This window comes from Pomacea canaliculata, linkage group LG8, assembly GCF_003073045.1.
Source record: "Pomacea canaliculata isolate SZHN2017 linkage group LG8, ASM307304v1, whole genome shotgun sequence".
In the NCBI taxonomy this organism is placed as follows: Eukaryota; Metazoa; Mollusca; class Gastropoda; order Architaenioglossa; family Ampullariidae; genus Pomacea; species Pomacea canaliculata.
Window position 1 is genome coordinate 24,052,766 of NC_037597.1, and position 22,203 is coordinate 24,074,968.

The 22,203-nt window shown below is 38.0% G+C and overlaps 2 protein-coding genes across 10 annotated transcripts; both read left to right on the top strand.

Moving 5' to 3' along the window:
* The first annotated feature begins 7,283 nt into the window (after nucleotides 1-7,283).
* On the top strand, nucleotides 7,284-11,054 carry LOC112570658 (lectin L6-like). 3 transcript variants are annotated; one of them, XM_025249209.1, is made up of 5 exons: nucleotides 7,284-7,354; nucleotides 8,411-8,576; nucleotides 8,986-9,228; nucleotides 10,000-10,294; nucleotides 10,818-11,054. In XM_025249209.1, exons 2-5 carry the CDS (start codon nucleotides 8,430-8,432, stop codon nucleotides 10,925-10,927), a joined length of 795 nt encoding a protein of 264 aa, XP_025104994.1. In that variant the 5' UTR covers nucleotides 7,284-7,354; nucleotides 8,411-8,429; the 3' UTR covers nucleotides 10,928-11,054. The 3 variants fall into 3 exon arrangements, with proteins under 3 accessions (XP_025104994.1, XP_025104995.1, XP_025104993.1); XM_025249210.1 differs by lacking the exon at nucleotides 7,284-7,354 and adding an exon at nucleotides 7,739-7,825; XM_025249208.1 differs by lacking the exon at nucleotides 7,284-7,354 and adding an exon at nucleotides 7,741-7,825 and having other exon boundaries at nucleotides 8,415-8,576.
* Nucleotides 11,055-12,275: 1,221 nt separating this feature from the next.
* LOC112570656 (lectin L6-like) lies at nucleotides 12,276-20,004 on the top strand. Of its 7 annotated transcripts, none has more exons than XR_003100675.1 (8): nucleotides 12,276-12,417; nucleotides 14,162-14,416; nucleotides 14,845-14,944; nucleotides 15,589-15,725; nucleotides 17,067-17,930; nucleotides 18,433-18,498; nucleotides 18,742-19,036; nucleotides 19,607-20,004. XR_003100675.1 is itself a non-coding variant. In XM_025249201.1 (8 exons), the coding sequence occupies exons 5-8, from the start codon at nucleotides 17,086-17,088 to the stop codon at nucleotides 19,714-19,716; spliced, it is 795 nt and encodes a 264-aa protein (XP_025104986.1). In that variant the 5' UTR covers nucleotides 12,276-12,417; nucleotides 14,162-14,416; nucleotides 14,845-14,944; nucleotides 15,589-15,725; nucleotides 17,067-17,085; the 3' UTR covers nucleotides 19,717-20,004. The 7 variants fall into 7 exon arrangements, 5 of the variants coding, with proteins under 5 accessions (XP_025104986.1, XP_025104989.1, XP_025104990.1 ...); XM_025249201.1 differs by lacking the exon at nucleotides 18,433-18,498 and having other exon boundaries at nucleotides 17,067-17,232; nucleotides 17,688-17,930; XM_025249204.1 differs by lacking the exon at nucleotides 18,433-18,498 and having other exon boundaries at nucleotides 14,166-14,416; nucleotides 17,067-17,232; nucleotides 17,688-17,930.
* Nucleotides 20,005-22,203: the final 2,199 nt, after the last annotated feature.

The window sequence follows — 22,203 nt, forward strand, 5'->3', positions numbered from 1 at the left end:
GACGATTGGTTCTGCAGACAGGCATGGAGAACCTACAGTCAGACCGCAAGAGTCAAAACCCACGTCAACACATGATCAGAAATAGAATGTTCGATACCTTTCTTAGGATTTCTGATGACATCAGGCTGCCTGATTCCGGTGATCGTGGAACAGATGTTACAAGGAGAGACAAGACTGTTCCTGTTCCCGAGAGAGAGGCTGTCGAACCAAACTAAAACTTTGTGCACATAGGCCGCATATTGGTCCTGAACTTGACTGAGTACCAGAAAACCTCCACGACCCCATCAAAAAGATACAGAAATACATGAAAATGAACAATTATTATTATTGCATCCCACTGTGGCTCAATGTGTTATTCCAGATAGAGTCGCCGATGTTGCTAATATCTTGAAGTCTGCTATGTTTCAATAAAGTTGAATTAAGTTTATAGGCTCGCGTTTTGACAATAGCTTTAATATGAGGTTTACAGGCTGATAAACTTTAAGGTAGACAACAATATTCATATGTTATAGATTGTTTCCCACAATAAACATCAAATCTTTAAGGTCACTTGGTTGTGTTAAACCTTGCGTTGGCACTTTGGAGACTAGCCCATGGCGCCGATACATTGAGCTGCTCTTGGGTCATCGTTGTTATTTTTTCTCTTTTCCCTTTGTTAACAACTACGTATTTTTTCTCATTGAAATCAGAGAGCTTTATTCACCAACATTCACTGAGATCTGATATGGCAAGAAAAGAGCTCTTTTGTGGACATTGACGAAATAATATTCACATGGCATCCTGGAAACTCACAAGCAAATCGTTATTAACTTCTTCGTCGCTGTGAAAGACCGCGGATTGTTAGGCTTAGATGTACAACGGAATGAACTAGAAAATCGTATGTTCTTACCTGTGTCTCGATAAAAGTCTAGTCGAGTACTTAAACTGACTTAAATATTCTTCTATAGACGCACAGGTGGATATGATTTTCCATTTAATATTACCAAGTCATCTAAAAAATTTGTAAGTCAAAATACTGGTATTTCGATACTTGTAGAAGCTCTATTTTATCAAAAGACATATTTATTAGAACAACTACATCTTTTTCGGAATTTTGTTACTAATAAAATAATTGTCATTAATATAGCATTGTGATGTAATAAAAAGTAATATGTTCAGTTCTATGTTTAAGGTAATGGCGCCTTACAAAGAATGATACACACGGTGAATAAGTTAATGGAATGCCAGGATTGTTCCGAGTATTATGTTCTATACTCCGCTATTGGTCTTAAACTCGACTATCAGCAGAATGTCACAGGTTGGAGACACGCTTTCACCTGAAAAGCTACACGAACCTCCTCTACCCTCAAACAAAACCATGTAAAAAGCATAAATATTTATATCCCTGTTGTCGAAACGTTGCTGTCATCGCTGTAGTACTGAAGTCCATTTAATCACAAATAAATTAAAAAAGAAAAACCAGAAAGACAAATATACAAATATCGCAAAGATTCAAAAATGTTTTAGTAAAAATGGCAATAGTAATAAATATCAGATATTTCAAAGTATCTAAGCCAATAGTCCAGATTCTCATCATTAAGACAACGTGTTACTTTAAGCTTAAACTGCTATATTGAACAAGACAACTGAAACTGATGAACATCCCACAGCGTTCAAATTCATATGATGAGGGAATTTACTGTAATTATATTATGTGATTATTATTATGTTTTGTAATATAGATGCAGCAGAAAAGGACGCATTACACCGGAATTTATTAACATTACCCGGTTTCACTCATTTAAACTAATACATACGAATTCTACGTTTTGTCTGGATCTCTAATATTAGTCGCAAAAGACACTTAATGTCGTATCGTCGAGACCCGGACCATCAATGACAGAGAACCCTGGAGTCAAGTATGCATGGAGGAAATACCTGTTGATGTAGACATCCAGAACACAGCGCGGTAACACACGAGGACATGGCGAGTGGTCACACCTGCCAGATGGTCCTGGATGTTGAGGGGTAAGCAACAATTTACTGGCTGGATATGACGGGTTATACAAACTCTGTGATATGAGAGCACAATTCAATAATTTAAAAATTTTTTGATTGCCGAAACTTGAGAAAGTCAAACATAAACAAAAGGTGTGACGTGCTCTGCACAAAACCCTTGTGTCCACTTTAGTCTGTTAAAGAACTTGTTTTGAGCAACTAACAATGAGCCCCAATAAAAACTAATTGTGTTCCTGATATTAATATCGTAAAGGAACTTAAAATTTGTAAATATAAAGAAAATTGGTAAATCAAAACTAATTCAACAATAGGTGTTGCGGCATGAAAACGTTTGTCTCCTTACAAAATATTAAAAATTGTATAACATTCATTTCTAAATTATATTTACCTGAGTTTATTTCAGGTTAGATAAATGAAAATGTACATTTTGCTCTTTGTCATCAACTTCCTACTAAAAATAAAAGTAATATATTTATTCGTGTTTCATAATAAAAATACATGAACGATGCCTGATGTTAAATAAATAAAACTAAAATTAAATAAAACTAAAAAATACCGTCCGCATATTGTTGTAAGCATCTCTTGCGTATCCAAAAGGTAAAGTTAGGACTCTACAAATCTTACAAATAAAAATGTAAAAAAGCTTTATTAAGGAAGGAGGTGTTAGGCAGATGTACAACATTTTCAATCAACACATTTTGAACCTAACTATTACTACTCCTACTGGTACACATCATTTCCTTTCTTATTAGATTTGATTATTCACTTTTTTTCATGAAAGATTTTAAGGTTTTCGATTATACTTGGTTTATAATAAAATGTTTACATTTGAAGAAATGTTAATGTAGACTTAGCACGATTGAGCCTGACAATGTAGAAGGCGTTAAATGCTTGTAGCAATCATTTCTAATCATGAATGCAAAATGTATTGTCCAGTGTGTGAATGTAATATTTTATTTCTGATCTTATGCAAGCTTACAAACTGTTCGCAAGTATGGTAGCGAGGAAAAAAAGTCGCGCAATGGCTGAAAAAATGATTAAGTAAGGAAAGAAGCTAATGGTGCCTTTAAGAATTGTTCTACTATGAATATTTCTATTAAAAAACTCAAATAGTAAGCTAATCAGGTATTTTGTTTTATTTGGAAAAAAAAGGCAATGATTCAGTTGACATGGCGCCATGTTTGACGGTTGTCGGTTTAACATGGATTTGTAATGCAACAACTGACAACAGCTGGAAAATATTAAGCATTATTCAAATGCTAATAAATATTCTATTAAAATATAATATTTGTTTGGCTTTTTTTTTCTATATATTGAGTAAATAATTTTTGTGAATTTCTACTTGATGTCCTCACATGAACTCTCCGTTCGAGACAGTTAACGACTTTCATTTCAGTTTAGTACAAGAAAACTTAACCTTTATTTCTTAAAAGTAACCATATGCAAAATGTTTAAAAAAAATACTCTTTTAAACGGTGTATCACAGATGGTGTATTTATTGTATGTATTTATTGTATGTAAATATTATAAATAAACTACTTGTCAAAATATTTAATCACGGTCTTTCGCCGCGAGGCAAAACCGCAAAGACTCTTGAGCTCCTGGCGAAATCGTGAAGACATTCTAGTGTAGAGGAAGAATCCTAGAGAACTGTTAAGCATGACAGGGAGAACACCGACTAGATGGGTCTGCAGGAATAAAATATAGTATTGGCCATCTAGACGGAACTCTGGGACTGTGAATCGAGCCAAAGCCAAGATGACACTAAGAACCGAGCACAGGATGTACGTGCAGGAAACCACCACCAGCATCCTCATCAACACTGCCTGGCCTTTCAGGTCGGCGCTGTTCGAAAATAAAATTATAAATATATTCTGAATTTTGTGAAATTGTTAGTGCATTACATAGATGTAGTAGTGGTGTAGACTATTCTAGTGAAGAAACTTAACAATTCTTTTTTTCTTATAAATGAAATAGAGTTGGAGAAGGTAAAGCAATAGTAGTACTCGTCCAAGGTTTTTTTCATACCTAGAGCTTTTATAAAAATAGCATTAGTGTATCTTCCCAACTATTTCATCCTCCCTTAGAAGTCCTCGTTTACTGACTAGAAATACTTCTACAATGCTAATCTAGGCAAGGACATTAAAGAGATTAGTAATAAAAATGTATGCAGCGCTTTCTACTAGCATTGCATACACCTACCTGGCTGTGGCTTTTCTCCAGGCCATGGCCATTCTCAGTTTAACTATGATGATTGCTGTGCTGATGCACACAACCGTGAAAGTCACAATAGAAAGTGACGATAAAACAATGTTTTCGATTATACTGAAAATGTTGTGATTTAGAAACAAAGCAGAATTTGTGAGCATTACTGTATTTTTTCCAGACACGTTATCTCTTACTACGATTATCTCATACTGTATGGAGTAGACACTACACAAAAGCTGTATGATGATAAAGGTGACTAAGAGGATGATGGCCATGGTCTTGGTGCTGATGAGTGTGGCGGCCTTCATGGGGAACATGACACACACGCACCGCTCGACGGCGATGATCATCGTCACACACCCGGACAGGATTGAAAATGCAAAAGAAAAATTTGTACCATGCTTCATCAAAAACCATTTCCAAAAGTCTTCTTGTTCGGGATCTACCAGTCCTACAAAGCAGTAGAAACACAATATGAACACAGTCGTGAGATACATGAGGTCAAGGAAGGCGAGACAGAAGAGACAGAGGTTCATCCGGTCTCGCAGTCCCTGGCGGTAAAACACGATCATGCTCAGGATATTTGCCGGGGCTCCAATGAAAAAAATAGAATTTATAAAGCCGCAGTCTACTATTTTCTCCCATTTTTCAATTTCCTTTAGTTCATTTTCCTCGTTCTCAGTGCAGTTGCAATATAATATTGAGATATTCATTTGGAACATAAAGCTTGACTAAGTACAACACATCTTGTAAACTCTTTGAGATAGTATCTTATCATTATTAGACTTTCGTAAATATATATAGAGCTATAAGATAGAAGCGAACGAGAGATAGTACACAAATAAAGATCACAAAAGTAGCGGAAAATTGAAAAAAACAAGTTTCATCACGATTGATTTCATTCGTAAGGTATATTAAATATACGAGTTTCTCTAATTAAAAATTGAGATTTGAAAAAATATAAAATTGATGTTGGGATGAAAAATGATAAAGAACTTAATTATATTAAACTAAAGAAAGAAAATAAAGCCAACAGTAAATTTGTTTCTGTTGCTCTGTTTCTTTCTCTGTGTGTGTGTGTGTGCACCATTTAGGAGTAAAACAAAAGTTGAAAAAATAAAAATAAGTTTGCTTGTAACTAGTTATGCTCAAGGTGTATTTCATCCAAGAAATCCAACGGATATGAAACTTAAGAAACGACCTTAAATTTGATAAATACTGAAAATTCGTAATTTTTAATGTTTGGGATAAAGGGTATCTGTGTGTGTGTGTGGCAATATATGACTAAGTTTGTGTCACACCATATTGTGTGTGTGTGTGTGCATGGTGAATATTTTTCATGAACCATATATGGAAAGAAAAAAAAATGTTATTTATCCTTCATACTGATTAAACTTCCTTCAATAGCTATAAGTTCATAAGATCTGCTACCTTTGCAAACGAAATGGATCTGTCAGCAGGCATTAACAAAGAACTGAAAGCCTCACCAAGAGACAGACAGACAGTTCAAATGCATATGGAGGACCAATCAATGGAGACCAGCACTGAAAACAGCCAAGTTTTTGTCAATGGCTGCGACAAAGCAGAGATCTCTATAAACGGGGTACACCTCCAAGAGGTCAGCAGCTTCAAGTACTTGAGAGAAAGAACTGAATTACGAAGTTCAAAGACTGGATTGGCCGTCCTGTACAGGACCTGCTGTCTATTGCCCACAATAGACAGGAGTGGGGGACCTGTCAGCTGCCGCATGTATCCCTGTGATTCCCACAAAGACAGAAGCTAGTTGGGGGACTACTGACTGACTGAGCGACGAGGTACTTGTTTAATTTGTCTTTTGTACCCAAACTGTGTTTCCTGTTGTTCCAAAGTCTAAGGTTCAGATGTAAAGTCCTCCACGCAGCCATCGTTTGTGGTAATTGATGATGATAATTGAAACTATGAACCTCTTTCAACTGTACACCGTTTATGTGGAATTCTCTCTTTTTCTGTCAGATACCGTTCTGTCTTTTCTTGCTAAGTGCTGATCTTCATCAATATGTTCTTGCTCTGTTGCTGCCTGACTTCCGATCGAAGATTACTTCAAAAGATAAGTTACATTATGGCCAAACTCTCACAGACACGGAGACTATACCCTTTGCTATTTGTTAGAAAGATGTTTAATAGCACTAGGGATACAGGTCAACCTAGCGATGACTCAACATCATAGAAAGAGTTCTTCCATCTGTCTGTTAAAAGTTCGTTAGTATTATTATCAGCAAAGGCTGTGACGGGGTGATAAGGCTATGGCGTGCTGTGTGACGTCAGCGATAGGCAGAAAGTAAACTCCAGTATCGGTGGTGTGTCGTTAGTTCCTGAAGGAGGGGAAGATTGTCAGAAGTTCAAACTAAAACTTACAGTTAAATATTGGATTTCCTCTTTCATCTTAGATATTTTTTTTTATCTCGGTGCTGTCATTATCTGCGTTTTATTGATGTTTGCCTGCCTCATATCAGCAACAGGCTAGCAACATTTTTCAATAAAGAAAGGCATACGACAACGAAAGTGTAGGGAGGACAAAGGGTTGGTGAAAGTATCTTGCATTAAGGAACACTCTTTTCATAAAAATCGTAAACACAAGACTGCACGTGTCACATGCCCGATGTCTGGGATACTACCACCGTCATTGCATGGTCTGCACATGAAAATAAAAATGAAAATTTTATCCACTCTGTATAGCACTTGCACAGTAAAACAAGCTGCGTGGTAAACAACAAATCACATGCGTATGACAATGATGTCTTGGCAAAAAAACAAAAACACAAAAAAAACAGTTTACTGTGCAATACAGCGCGGTATAAACATTTATATGTGCACATATTCTCAACATACCGATACGGTCATTCCATACTAGACTGCGGGACACACGATGACTCAAGTAATAAAAATTTACTTGTCTGAGATAAAATTTTATCTCTGATATAAATTTCTCAAACCATAAAAGGTTTTATTGCTAAATTTTCCATCAGCCGCCATCTGGACAGAAGTCTTTCATATTTTAAGCGATATTAATAGATGGTGTTTGTTATAGGCACGTTGAACAGTAATCGGTGGTGTGTCGTTAGTGCCTGAAGGAGGGGAAGATTGTCAGAAGTTCAAAATACAACTTACAGTTAAGTATTGGATTTCCTCTTTCATCTTAGATAAATTGTTCTCTCAGTGCTGTCATTATCTTCGTTTTATTGATGTTTGCCGGCCTCATATGGAGCAACAGGTTAGCAACATTTTTCAATAAAGAGAGGCATACGACATCGAAAGACTAGAGAAGACAAATCCAACAAAACACATTTCTTTCAACTAATGTCGGAAATAGTCTTCAGATGAAAAAATCATCTCTAATAAAAGATGTGAGAGGAAAAATGCATCTGAAAGCTTAAAGTCATTTAAGGTAGTTTACGGAGGTCAGACATTTTCTGAAGCTAGACTGCAGGTTCAAAGAGAATGGTTGCCAGGTGCAACGGATCAACGTGTGTTTGTCCTTTTGCCACGTGTACACTCCCAGTCTGCCTGGCACTAACGGTCCCATGAGTCACTGCACGTGTCGCATGTCCGACGTTTGGGATACTACGATCGTCATTGCATGGTCTGCACATGAAAATAAAAATGAAAATTTTATCCACTCTGTACAGCATTTACACAGTAAAACAAGCTGTGCGGTGGACAACAAATCACATGCGTATGACAATGATGTCTTGGCAAAAAAACATTTTAGTGTGCACTACAACACGGTATAAACATTTTTATGTGCACATATTCTCAACATTCTAATACTGTCATTTCGACCAAGACTGCAGGACACGCGATGACTCAAGTAATACAAATTTACTTGCCTGAGATTAAATTTCCTAACTGCCATAAACGTTTCAAACTATCAAAGGTTTTATTGCTAAATTTTCCATCAGCCGCCATGAGTCATTCATATTTTAAGCGATATTATTGTTTGAGTAGAACTGAGTAATGTAGTTATATTGTACACAGGTAGGTTGACATTGGTATCATGGGAGAGCTTAGGAACATTTTCTGGTGATATGGAGGAGAGTATGAACAGGGCTTGTCATATTAACAAATAATAATTGTTTATGTCCCGGTTTGATGAAAGAACACACCGTCTTGTATCACCTTAGTTGTAATGAATGTTATGTTTGATGTATTGCTGTTTTATGTCCAGACTGAACAGAGTGATAGAAATGCTGATAATTCTGTGTCTTCTGGCTCTGACCTCATCCTGCTTTGGCAAGAGTTGGATTAATGTGGAGGGATTCTTGAAACATGTGTCAATAGGAAGAGCAGGCGTGTGGGGGGTTGATTCTGAAGATAGGATCTACTATCGTGAGGTGATGTATCCCGATAATGTAACCTACATAAGAAAAAATAATGTAACAGAAAGATTATTGGTTAAATGATTTTACGATTAGATTAACTTAATTCGTTTTCTTTAACTATAAATTAATTTTGGTGCCCATATCTGGTATTACAAGTTTCAGATTTGTCAACATGAAGTCAAAATAATGGCTGTTTATCATAGTATAGAGACATAATACCTCATAGTTTTCCGAGAGACTAACTAGTTGATACCAACAATCATTGGATGTTCTGCACCTCCATGCAAATACACAATATAGTAATGTTACAGCTCATCATGTTTGCTTTTTTTCACGCGTGTGTACATACCTGTGTGTTTGTGTTGCTCTAGTGAAACCCTTTGTTTACCATAAATATTTGTATTGTGTTTGCTGTGGCCAGGGTACATACGAGGCGCCCATGGAAAAAGGCACAAAATGGACGCTCGTCCCCGGACTTCTCAAACAGCTCGACGTTGGCACAGACATCGTCGTTGGCGTCAACCACAAAGATGAGATTTTTTACAGAAAGAATATCACAGGTGAACATCCTACAGGGTCGGACTGGGTCAAACTGAACGGTCATCTTAAACACGTGACTGTGTCTCCCCATGGCGCCATCTGGGGAGTTAAACATGAGAATTCGGTAAGCTGTTTTTTGGCAGAAACAGAAATAATTATGTAAGAGAATTAATGGAACGTCTCTGTTCATGAAAATTCCAATGTTTGATAAAATAACAGAGGAGATAATGTTTCAAGAGCCCTTAGTTCTAATCCTAATTAAAATTGGTGAAAACATCGTTAATTGTGGGTGAGCGGTCGCAATCAAGATTTAAAAGCAAAGAAACACTCATCAGAGAAACTATTATGTCAAATGAAGTTTAAATAATGTTTAGGGTTCTTGTTCTCTTTCGCTTTATTTCTGTTATGAAAGAAATGAACATTTTATGTCATGCTCAACAAAATCACTTAGTAAGTCATCGAATGATTGTGTGTGTGTGTGTGTATGTGTGGTCTGATCCGCTCTTTGATCTTTTGAGATCCACTTGTCAGTTGTCTGCTCCTCATTCTGGTATTTGTCAAGGAGCCTCACAATCTATCAACAAAGGCACCTCACTTGGTACCGAGGTTCGCGTCTATGAACCGGGGTTTAGTGTATGGACTGAGTTTAGGGTCAGACAAGAGACTGGTTAACATTCTATGCAGACCTACATGTCCCCCTGGTGCTAGTTTTTAAAATCTTCAGCAATAAATCAATCGGAAATCACGTGATATTCAAAGACTAAGTTTGCATAACATTATGATGTCCGATAAAAATGTACATCATATTTATAGACACAGTAACCCTATATAACTTAGGTAGAGGTTTATTACATTTTGAAGACTAATATATTTTTAAAAAAGATAAATTCGACAGATCTGGTTCCGGAATGACATTAGTCTGCACAAACCAGGGGGAACTGGTTGGCAGAAGGTTGATGGGTCCTTAACACAGATTTCTGCAGGACTGGCTGGCGTGTGGGGGGTCAACGCCAACGACGAAATTTTTTATCGAGGGAGAACCTACGGTGGACACATCACGGTCGGCAGTGGATGGGTCCAATTACTTGGAAAACTTGCATACATCAGTTCCGGTTCAGGAGTGGTGCTTGGCCAGAGGAAAGACAAGAATAACTTTCTCAGAACTGAAATCAGGGAAGGAAATCCCACAGGTGTGTGCTTCTATCATTTTATATACAAACAATTATGTATGAGACGTTGGGAGGGGGGAGGTGTCACAAATCTGTAACTAAGGGCGGAGCCCATTTTGTCTTCCTTGATGCCTTAGCCAACCGTCTATTTAATCGGGTACCCAGTCCCTCCGGTTGGGTCAACTGAAGTAAGATTGTTGCATTAATCAGGCTCTTAATTCGAACGCAAGCGATCTAACGACTGGACTATCCTCTTATTCATTCATTCTAATGTTTTAAAATATTTTGGTTATCGTTTATGTATGTCGTACAGCATGTTGTCCTCCTGGCAACTTCAACATGACAGTAAGTGCATACTTCACCCGTTCAATATACACTTACTCCGTCTCTCACTCACTTACCCACTGTGGTAAGGTAGAAAGCAGTATGTAGTGTGTCGACTTCACGTTTGGTCTCTTAGCAATATGCCATAGCAGTCATCTGTATTGATATCATATCTTTAAAACAATGCCAGTTGAGCGGATGCCATTTGTCTTATTCCTAGGATATGACTGGCGGTGGTTGGTTCAAGGATTGGACGTGATTGAGGAGTATGGCGGTGCTATATGGGGGGTTAGTGGAGGACAGTATATCTGGATGTCGCACACCAACTAACACGTCACCATAGCAAACAACATCTCGAGTCTAGATGTTCAATATTCGACAATTATAACCGTTTCCAATGGTTGCTATTTCAATATAAAAGCTGAAAGTTAGGCCTTTAACAATAAAAAGTTATTTCATCTGAGCTAGATGTGATGTGTTGTGAATTTATGCAAAATGTAAGTAAAGGTTAGATTATTAAATCTTACAAGTTAATATTTTAAAATTTTAGTAAATATGTGACTATAGAAGACAACTGTGAAAGGTCACGGCACCTGTACAGAACATTATTCCAAAAGATAGCATACCAACCCACTTTGCATCAGCACCAGCATCACTGGGCAAGACGTGCTCTTCTTCCTCGCAGCCTTATCTTGTTCAAACCTCTATGGAGTCAGTCGACTGGAAGACGCTTGCTGCGCTACTCGGGTATCGAACTAGCGCTCTCAGTTTGAAGACAGGTGCTCTAACTACTCTACTACTCAATCCACTACCATTGTCAATGAAGGGTGTGTGCAAGTAAATATTCCTGACGACGACGGCGACGACAATAATGTTTATGATGGTGATGATGATGATGTTCTCACACTGTGAAAGACGAGCCGGTGAGGAATGTATGTGAAGAACGTTTGTAGAGTTAAGCTTTATAGACTGATATAATTTATTATCAAACGGAAAATATTCCAATGTCCACTGTTGCTTATGTACTGTCCTCATCACAGCAATTTATAAATACGATTACAGGTACACTCTTCCTACAAGAGAGATAATGTCTATTTCCCCAAATTTACGGACTATATTTTTATTATTCTCATTTCTAAGTAAAAATGAATGTTAGAGCAACACACAATAGTGAAAGAATAAAGTCTGTTGCCGAACGAGGATGCTTACCGCTCCACTAAAGACTGAAACACAATTGTGTTGCGGGTGTAGGCAGCAATTAGTAAAGTTTAAAATGCATTCAATATTCGTATTTTTTTAATCATCAGATCAAACACAAATACAAGAAAAAATAAGTTAAAAGCAATTGAACATATTTAGCAAAACTCATCTACGAATATGAATTTTAGACCAACGGCAAGACAGGGAGGTATCTGACTGCTGTCTACGGCTGAAGTTATTTTAACTCTTTTATATTTACAATCCATGGAGGACAGACATGATGTCACGGACCAGTCTATTAGGAACAGGGGGTTGTTTCCCCTGTCTTTTTTTTTTTTTAAAGATTATTGCCCTTACCTTACATATATGAGTGTGTTGGTTGCGTCGTGGTTTCGCGTCAGAACCCGACGTCATTTTATGACGTAATTTTAGTTTGGAACAGAGTAAAAATTATTTGGAAGAGAGCAGACGGCTGTGAGCAGGGAAGAGAGGCGGACGGAAAGTGTGTGTTTGTTTCGGATATTGTGTGTCGATCCCTGCGGATTTATGAGTGGTGCCCGCTTTGGATCATGTGTTGATCCCCAGGAGTGGATTTTACCTAGACGTTGCAATTTTGGGGTGTGAGTAACTAAGACTAAAGATTTGCTCAAAACATATGACAGTTGGAAGTACAGTGGAACCTCGGTTAACGAACTTAATCCGTTCTGGAAAGCTGTTCGTTAACCGAAATGTTCGTTATCCGAAACAATTTTTTCCATAAGAAATAAAGGAAATAGATTTAATTGGTTCCCAGCCCCTGTTGACTCGCTATTTGAAAGTTACAGGCTGTATATATATATATATAGGTATTTGTTTTAATGAGAACAGTTGTAATACAATATAAATGGAGTTAAATAAACATAAAAACATTAACGAAAGCATTTAAACAGAAAACTTGCCGTTTTGACGGCGTGGTTGGAAACAGGTGTGGGGAGGAATGGGTGGAATTACTGCTTTGAATCCCCCTCCATGAGCACACGTGACATTATAAAATCGGGGAGACTTCCCTTTTCTGTAGCTTTGAGGTTGAAGAAAAAAACTTGTCCAGTGTCTGATTCTTCTGTCTTTTTTGTAAAACACTTCGGTAATACGACATCACATATCCGACAGACGCATGCCACCTTCATTTCCTTTTTCAATTCATTTGTTGGCCGCGTCCTTGTCATTACCTCACTACTATTAATTGCTCTTAATCTTCTTTGGAGCCATGATTGAGGATTATCTTATTAAAATAAAGCACAAAAATCACTAAATAAGAAGGATGCGCACAGGTAAGGAACGACTGATCGTAACTGTCTCGAGCGCGAATGATTACATGCTGGTCGGTCACGTGTGGTTCACGTGGCTGTTCGTTATCCGAAATTTTGTTCGCTATCGGAGACAAATTTTTAACGAAATTTTTGTTCGTTATCCGAAATTTTGTTCGCTATCCGAGACAAATTTTTAGCGAAATTTTTGTTCGTTAACCGAAAAATTCGCTATCCGAGGCGTTCGCTAACCGAGGTTCCACTGTATATTGAAATGAACATGTGTATGTCGTCTTGGTGACATTAAGAGAACTGTCGTAGCAGCCTGTGCGCTGTAGTAGTTTCGGTATTGAATAATATGTGACGTAAATATCTTATGATTTAGAACAGACATGAGTGATCTTGGGCGGGATGGTTTAAATTGATTTGCTTGAAAGACTTGTATTACAATTAATGTTGATTGATTTAAAGTTTTATTTGGTTCCCACGACAAATCTTTGTGATATATGATTGAAAGAACACGCAAGGGGACGCGTGCGTGTTGTGAGTGAAAGTGAGATCTAAAAAAAACCGCGTCTGACACATGACCCCTCTATTATTATAAACACCCCAACAGAAACCACATCCTTACCTGTGTAGAAGTCAAGAATTTGTAGTAGATGCACCCGCTATCGGAGTTTTTTTTCACAATACAAACCATATTTAATTTTCACCTGATGTTAGAGAGCACGTAAAATGTTTGTCCTGAGTCAATATAATCAGTGAACGACTGACTGGCGTTACTTAAATTTTCTTTGTTTCCTCTTGTGATTTCTGTCTTTTTGTTTCATTAAAACTTTCTTTTTTTTTTTATCTCAGTGCTGTCATTATCTGGGTTTTATTGATGTTTGCCTACCTCATATCGAGCTAGCAAATTTTTTCACTAAAGAGAGGAATACGACAGCGAAAGTTTACGGAAGACAAATCATACAAAACACATTTCTTTCAACTAATGTCGGAAATAGTCTTCAGATTAAAAATCATCTCTAATAAAAGATGTGAGAGGACAAATGCATCTGAAAGCTTAAAATCATTTAAGGTAGTTCACGGAGGGAAGATATTTTCTGAAGCTGGACTGCAGGTTCAAAGAGAAAGGTTGCCAGGTGCAACGGATCAACGTGTGTTTGTCCTTTTGCCACGTGTACCCTCCCAGTCTGCCTGGCACTAACGGTCCCATGAGTCACTGCACGTGTCGCATGTCCGATGTCTGGGATAATACGACCGTCATTGCTTGGGCTGCACACGTTCTCTACATACCAATGCAGTCATTCCGTCCTAGACTGCGATGACTCAAGTAATTAAAATTTACTTGTCTGAGATAAAATTTCCTAACTGCCATAAACTTTGCAAACTATCAAATGTTTTATTGCTAAATTTTCCACCAGCCGCCATGAGTCATTCATATTTTTGGCGATATTATAGTTTGCTTTATAACTGAGTAATGTAGTTGTTTGGTATGCAGGTAGGTTGATATTGGTATCATGGATGATCTTATGAAGATATCTGGTCTGGATATATGGAGGAGAATATGAACAGAGCTTGTCATATTAACAAATACTAATCATTCATGTCGCGGTTTGATGAAGGAACACACCGTCTTGTATCAACTTAGTTGTAATGAATGTTATGTTTGCTGTATTGATGTTTTATGTCCGGACAAAACAGAGTGATAGAAATGCTGATAATTCTGTGTCTTCTGGCTCTCACCTAACCCTCCTGCAGTCAGTCATGGAATCAAGTTGGGGGATCCTTGAAGCATGTGTCAAAAGGAGAAGCAGGCCTGTGGGGGGTTCATTCTGCCGATAGGACCTACTATCATGAGGTGATGTACCTCGACAATGTTACCTACATCAAAAATAATAATGTAACAGAAAGATTGCTGCTTAAATGTAGGTTACATTAAACCATTACATTAAAATAATTTGTTTTCTTTTTCTTAACTTTAAATAAATTGTTGTGCCCATAACTGGCATTACAAGTATCAGATTTGTAGACCTGAAGGGAAAATAATGGCTATGTATAAGGAATATAGAGACATATTACCCTGATCTGAGTTTCACTGATATATAAGATGCAAAATCATAGTTTTCCGAGAGGCTAACTAGTTGACACCAACAATAATTCCGTCCTAGCCTTCGGGACACGCGATGTCTCAAGTAATAAAAATTTTACTTGTCTGAAATAAAATTTTCTAATTGCCATAAACTTTTCAAACCATAAAAGGTTTTATTGCTAAATTTTCCATCGGCTGCCGTCTGGACAGAAGTCGTTGATATTTTAAACGATATTAATAGATGGTGTTTGTTATAGGCACGTTGAACTATTGCTGTAAAGACAGCTGGTACCTCATCTCCTGCCATCCACACTTCCAGCCATAACTACCTCCGCCAAGGCTTTTAAAAAACATCTCGGCGTACAAGTTGTATAATAAACTTATGTTTACTACTCTCTGTTCTTTGCTATTAGGCAAGGATTTCAACAGATGTCCAGTCATATCACTAGAGAAGCGCCTGACTGTATATAACTGGTGTTCTCAGACTATCTCGAAGTTTTTTAAACTGTTGTCTTCCGCTGATCCGCTTTGATCAAGATCTCTGAAACAGGTGAGCATTGCTACTAAGAGAGATAGTGACATATCTGTTTCTGACTTAGAACAAGACCAGAGCAGATGACTCATTCATCCTAAGTTGGTAAGAAGATGACTAGGAAGGAAGTCGGCAGTTTCTTATCTGATGACCAAGGCCCGGGAGCACAGTTACCCCTGTCATCAGTCAAACTACGTATAGTTGATAACCAAGTTTGAGATGGCAGCTACGTAGTAGCCCCAAGGTAGACACCCAGAACATGACTGTAAAACAAAGCATTGTGTCAATATTTCGCATTTGTGAACACTCCAACCGGGTAATTCTTAATTCCACTTAATAGGTCCTCTAGTGGACAGCCGGTCCTATTTTTCCCACTTACCATCCAACCTTTCTTCTATTTATGTAACCTAGCCATTGACTGCTAGACATTCTAAGGCCTTTTGCTGTGTTTACCTCTCATTAATCATCTGAGTTCTGGTTAAGTGTATTTTGATACGGTTGATATTCCAATGGGTTTCAGGCAGAACATTACCGGTGGTTAGCACCGTTAGGAAGGCAAGTTATAAACACATACTTCGTCTGTACATTCCTTATTTATCAAAACATACTAATATTGTTAAAACGTCTTGCTTACGCACCTTGTAGCTTTAAATAAAACAATAATGACAACATATCTGAAAGTCTAATATTAAAATATAAATTTACAAATTGTCTAAAACAGTTTTTTATGGTACAGCTGCCTAGTTTGATTATTTAGCTGTTTGACTCGCCCTGCCTGCTGTGACAAACATTAGTTTTCAATGGTATTGATCTAATTAAACAAGGATACGGGTATAGGATGATGTCACGTGACCCACTCAGCATCGCCGCCTAAATGAATTATTAAGATGCTGTCATCTCGCACCTGTGGTGGTCAGTCGTCGCTTTACATTATAATAATGATGTTTTGTCACCGGGTATCCAGAGGATGATGTAGACACTATAAACCACTTACATTCATTTCTTGTTTATATGTTAGTCCTTGAGATTCTATCCGTTGCTTGTCTTTCTGTCTTTCTTAGTGACAGGTATATCACCATAGTGTCTGTTAGTATTTGTACCTATTACATGTCTCTTACCTTTGTGTTTGCGTTGGAACTGGGCAATGGAGTTGCTAGGTACACAGGTAGGTTGATATTGGTGTCATGGATGAGCTTATGAACATAGCTGGTCTGGTGATATGGAGGAGAATATGAACATAGCTTGTCATATTAACAAATGCTAATTATTTATGTCGCGGTTTGATGAAGGAACACACCGTCTTGTATCACATTAGTTGTAATGAATGTTATGTTTGCTGTATTGCTGTTTTATGTCCAGACAAAACAGAGTGATAGAAATGCTGATAATTCTGTGTCTTCTGGCTCTGACCTCATCCTGCTGCGGTCAGTCATGGAGGAAAGTGGAGGGATCCTTGAAACATGTGTCAATAGGAAGAGCAGGCGTGTGGGGGGTAAATGCTGACGATCTGATCTACTATCGTGAGGTGATGTATCCCGACAATGTTACCTACATCGGAAGTAATAATGCAACAGTCAGAAAGTTTACTGGTTAAATGTGTAAACGATTACATTAAAATTATTTGGTTTCTTTGGGTTTTTTTTTCATTTTAATTTAAATTTTTGTGCCCATAACTGGCAATTGCAAGTATCAGATTTGTCGAACTGAAGTGTAAATACATGTAATGGCTGTGTATAAGGAATATATAGACATAATTGCTAGTCTGAGTTTTACAGATATATTAGGTGCACAATCGTAGTTTTCCGAGAGGCTAATTAGTTGATACTAACAATTATTTGATGTTCTGCACCTCCATGTAACTGCACAATATAGTAATTATAGAGCTCATTCAGAACTTGTTGGCTTGTCTTAAAACCTGTTTGTTACCTAGTGACACCATTTCTTTAAGAAAAGTATTTGTATCGTGTTTGCTGTGGCCAGGGTACATACCAGGCGCCAAATGCCACAGGCACAAAATGGACGCTCGTCCCCGGACATCTCAAGCAGCTCGACGTCGGCAGGGACATCGTCGTTGGCGTCAACAGTAAAAATGAAATTTTATACAGAAAGGATATCTCAGACGAAAATCCTACAGGGTCGGACTGGGTCCAACTGGACGGTTGTCTCAAACACGTGACTGTGTCACCCTATGGCGCCATCTGGGGGGTTAATCATTATAATTTTGTAAGCTGTTTTTTGTCAGAAATAGAAAGTTTTTAAATTAGTTTTAGGATAAAAATGAATAATTGTGTAAGATAATTAATGAAACGTCTCTGTTCATTAAAATTCGAATGTTCGACAAAATGACAGAGGAGTCAATTTTTTAAGAGCCTTAGTTATAGTCCTATTTAAAATTAGTGAAAACATCGTTAATTGTGGGTGAACGGTCAGAATCAAATTTAGAAGCAAAGAAACACTCATCAGAGAAACTATCATGTGAACAGAAGTTTAAATAATGTTTAGGGTTCTTGTTCTCTCCCACGTTATTTCTGTTATGAAAGAAATGAACATTTTATGTCATGCTCTACAAAATCATTTAGTGAGTCATCGAAGACATTTGTGTGTGTGTGAGAGAGAGATATGGGGTGTCTTGTGTCTGTGTGTGTGTGTGTGTGGTCTGATCCACTCTTTGATTTTTTGAGATCCACTTGTCAGTTGTCTGCTCCTCATTCTGGTATTTGTCAAGGAGCCTCACCATCTGTCAAACTAAGTCACCTCACTTGATAGAGAGGTTGGCTTCTATGAACCGAGGGTTAGTGTATGAACTAAGCTTATGGTCAGACTACAGACCAGTGAACATTTCATGCAGACCTTCATGTTACCCTCATGTTAGCTTTTAAAATGATCTGCATTTTCCGAAATCACGTGATATTAAAGAACTAAGTTACCTTTCTGTCCGATATCATATTTATAGACACAGTAACCCTCTATCGCTAAGCTAGAGATTTATTACATTTTGAGGAATAATATAATTGAAAGAAGATAAATTCGACAGATCTATTTCCGGGATGGCATTAGCCCGCAGAATCCAGCGGGAACTAGCTGGCAGATGGTTGATGGGAAATTGACACAGATTTCTGCAGGACCGTCTGGCGTGTGGGGGGTCAACGCCAACGACGACATTTTTTACCGAGAGGGAACCTACGGTGGGCACGTCACGATGGGCAGTGGATGGACCAATGTACCAGGAACACTAGCATACATCACTTCCGGTTCAGAAGTGGTTGTTGGAGTGAACAGGGAGAAACGGATCTTGCGCAGAACTGAAATCAGTGAAGGAAGTCCCACAGGTGTGTTCTTCAACATTTTATATACAAACTATGTCAATTATGTGTAAGAACTGTGGGAGGGGGAGGTGTCAGAAATCTGTAACTAAGGGCGGAGCCCATTTTTTCTTCATGGATGCCTTAGCCAACCGTCTATTGAATCGGGTACCCAGTCCCTCCCGTTGGGTCAACTGAAGGAAGGTTGTTGTACTAATCAAGCTCTTAATTCGGACGCAAGCGATCTAACGACTGGTCTATCCTCTTATTCATTCCTTTTTCTCTTTTAAAATATTTTTTCTCGTTTTTTTATGTGCAGTATATAATCTTATGTTTCGACTAGATCTTGTATGTTGTAGATCATGTTGTCCCATTGGCAACTTCAACATGACAATAAGTGTATACTGTACCCGTTAAATATACACTCTCTCACTCTCAATCTCTCACTCACTTACTCACTGTGGTAAGGAAGAAAGCAGTATGTAGTGCGGCGTCTTAAGTTTTGTCTCTTGCCAATATGTTATAGCAGTCGTCTGTGTTGATATCATATCTTTAAAACAATGCCAGTTGGTCGGATCTCATTTGTCTTTTTTCCAGAAAATCAATGGCTGCAGTTGGATGGAAAACTGAGCATGATTGAGGAGTATAACGGTACTATGTGTGGGGTTAATGGAGTTAATGATATCTGGGTATCGCCCACCAACTAACACGTCACCATAACCAACAACCTCTTGAGTCTAGATGATTTCGATTCGACAATTTTAACTGTTTTCGATGGTTGAAATTTCAAAATAAAAGCTGAAACTTTTTTATCTGTAATAGATGTGACGTGTTGGGAATTTATGCAAAATGCCAGTAAAGGTTAGATTATTGTTTACATCTTACCATTTGATACTATTTAGCGTATATATATATATGACTATAGAAGACAACTGTGAAAGCTTACACCAGCTGTACAAAACATTATTCCAAAAGGTAGCATGCCACCCCTATTTGCATCATCAGCAGCATCACTGAGGCAAGTTGTGCTCTTCTTCCTCGCTGTTTTATATTCCACATACCACTATGGAGTCAGTTGACTGGAAGACGTTTGCTGCGCTAATCGGGTATCGAACTAGTGCTCTCAGTTTGAAGACAGGTGCTCTAACTACTCCACTTCACTACCATTGTCAATAAAGGGTTTGTGCACATAAATATTCCTGACGACGACGTCAACGACAACGACGACGACGATGACGATTATGAACAGAAAGCAGGAGATACAATAGAAGGAGGTGCGGGCTGTGAACTAAGATCGAACACATTCAACTTTCACTTTCACTGTTCTCACACTGTGAAAGACGAGCCGGTGAAGAATGTACATGAAGATCGTTTGTAGAGTTAAGCTTTATAGACTGATATAATTTATTATTGAAAGGAAAATATTCCAATGTCCTCTGCTGCTTATGTACTGTCCTCATCACAGCAATTTATAAATACAATTACAGGTACACTCTACCTACAAGACTGATAATGTCTATTTCCCCAAATTTACGGAACATATTTTTGTTATAGTCATCTTTAGGTAAAAATGAAACTTCAGAGCAAAATAAAATAGTGAAAGAATAAAGTCTGTTGCCGAACGATGATGCTTACCGCTCCGTTTAAAATGTATTCAGCATTGATATTTGTATAATCATAAGATCAAACAAATTCAAGGAAAAAAATGAAAACAATTTAATGTAGTTAGTAAAACCTATCTACGAGTAGTAATTATGGACCAAAGGCAAGTGTCACGGCACAGCTAGCGCCTCTCACTCACACTCTATCGAGCACACCAACTGCGTCGGACAATTGCGCGTTCTTTCTCTCAATAAAACAAAATGACTTGCCTGTACCAATCTGCCTACGTTTATTAATAAAAAAAATTATAATAAAAACCCCACTATGAAGATACACACAGTCACAAAACCTCTTAATTCTTCTGCTCCAATCAGGCACAATGTCTCTGCAATGGCTCTTCGATTAATACAACCACCAGTATCCACTGTATCACTTGCCCACTATTCAAACTCACTGTCTTGGTGGGTTCTTCTCTTATAAGAATTGAAATATTTGTATAAACGAGTACACTCATCAGCTATCGTAGGTCCTTGTCATCTACTTTACAAAGGGAGAGATCAGTCTCCTCTTCCCCACCCCACGGAGTTAGGTGTTAGGTTTTGGATAGGTAGGTAGGTTAGAATAAGTCTGGTAGTTTTTTTGATTTTTAACTCTTTTATAACTACAGACCAAGGAGGAGAGATACCACCCATCTATTATTATAAACACCCCAACAGAAACCACTTTCTTACCTGTGTAGATGTCAAGACTTTGTAGTAGAATAAGTTTGGTAGTTGTTTTGTAAATCTTGGAAATAAATTTATGTCTTTGAACCGTAAGTACTCGTGTGAGCGTGTTAGTGTTAGTGAGCTAGTGTGTCGTACGCATGTCTCCGCCGTGTGAGGTTTGTGTTGTCCATGTCTGTAGTCGTGACACAGCAATAGAGAAATCAGATGCGTATGACAATGATGTCTTGGCAAAAATTCATTTTACTGTGCAATACAGCGTGGTATAAACATTTATATGTGCACACGTTCTCAACATTCCGATACCCCAGCCTGCAAGAACTCTTGGGTCCCTCATGGGACCGCATCGGGAAGAAAGTTGGGTCCCTCGCGGGACCCTAAGGGGACCTTGTAGGGAATTCCCTAGGGTTCCCATGTTTTCCCACGAAAGACCCACCCACCTTTCCACGAAAGAACCATTGCATACCCACCCGGCTCGCATCGCTATTACCGGTTGTGAAGCGCGTTCGGTCGACGGAAAGAGCCCATGCGTAGCTCGCTCCCAGGCGCTGCTGCTCGCTACATATGAGTATTTCCGAGGCGCTTCCCACATCCCAAGGAAAAGAGGCTCGGGACAAGCGAAAACGGAGAGGCAAACAGTTGCAATAAAACAAAGTAACACAAAATAATAAAATATTTAGTTAAAACAAAGAAGATTGATTTACAACCTAACATAAAATAACCAGAGATAAAAAGGATTGAAAAAAATTTAACATTTACTGCAATGGTAACTCAATAATAAAACTTTGAAATTAAAATCTTTTAAACTCGAAATGGAACATGTAAAGGCTTAAAAAAAAAACACTGATCCGCTGTTTACTACACAGG

Bases quoted from the DNA above. Each gene is read 5' to 3' on its own strand.
- LOC112570658 (XM_025249208.1), top strand. The intron at 8,577-8,985 runs GTGATGTATCCC...TGCTGTGGCCAG, and splicing joins ATAGGATCTACTATCGTGAG to GGTACATACGAGGCGCCCAT. The intron at 9,229-9,999 runs GTAAGCTGTTTT...TAAATTCGACAG, and splicing joins GAGTTAAACATGAGAATTCG to ATCTGGTTCCGGAATGACAT.
- LOC112570656 (XM_025249200.1), top strand. From the start codon at position 12,344: ATGAGTGGTGCCCGCTTTGGATCATGTGTTGATCCCCAGGAGTGGATT. The intron at 12,418-17,066 runs GTGAGTAACTAA...TTTTATGTCCAG, and splicing joins AGACGTTGCAATTTTGGGGT to ACAAAACAGAGTGATAGAAA. The intron at 17,233-17,687 runs GTGATGTATCCC...TGCTGTGGCCAG, and splicing joins ATCTGATCTACTATCGTGAG to GGTACATACCAGGCGCCAAA.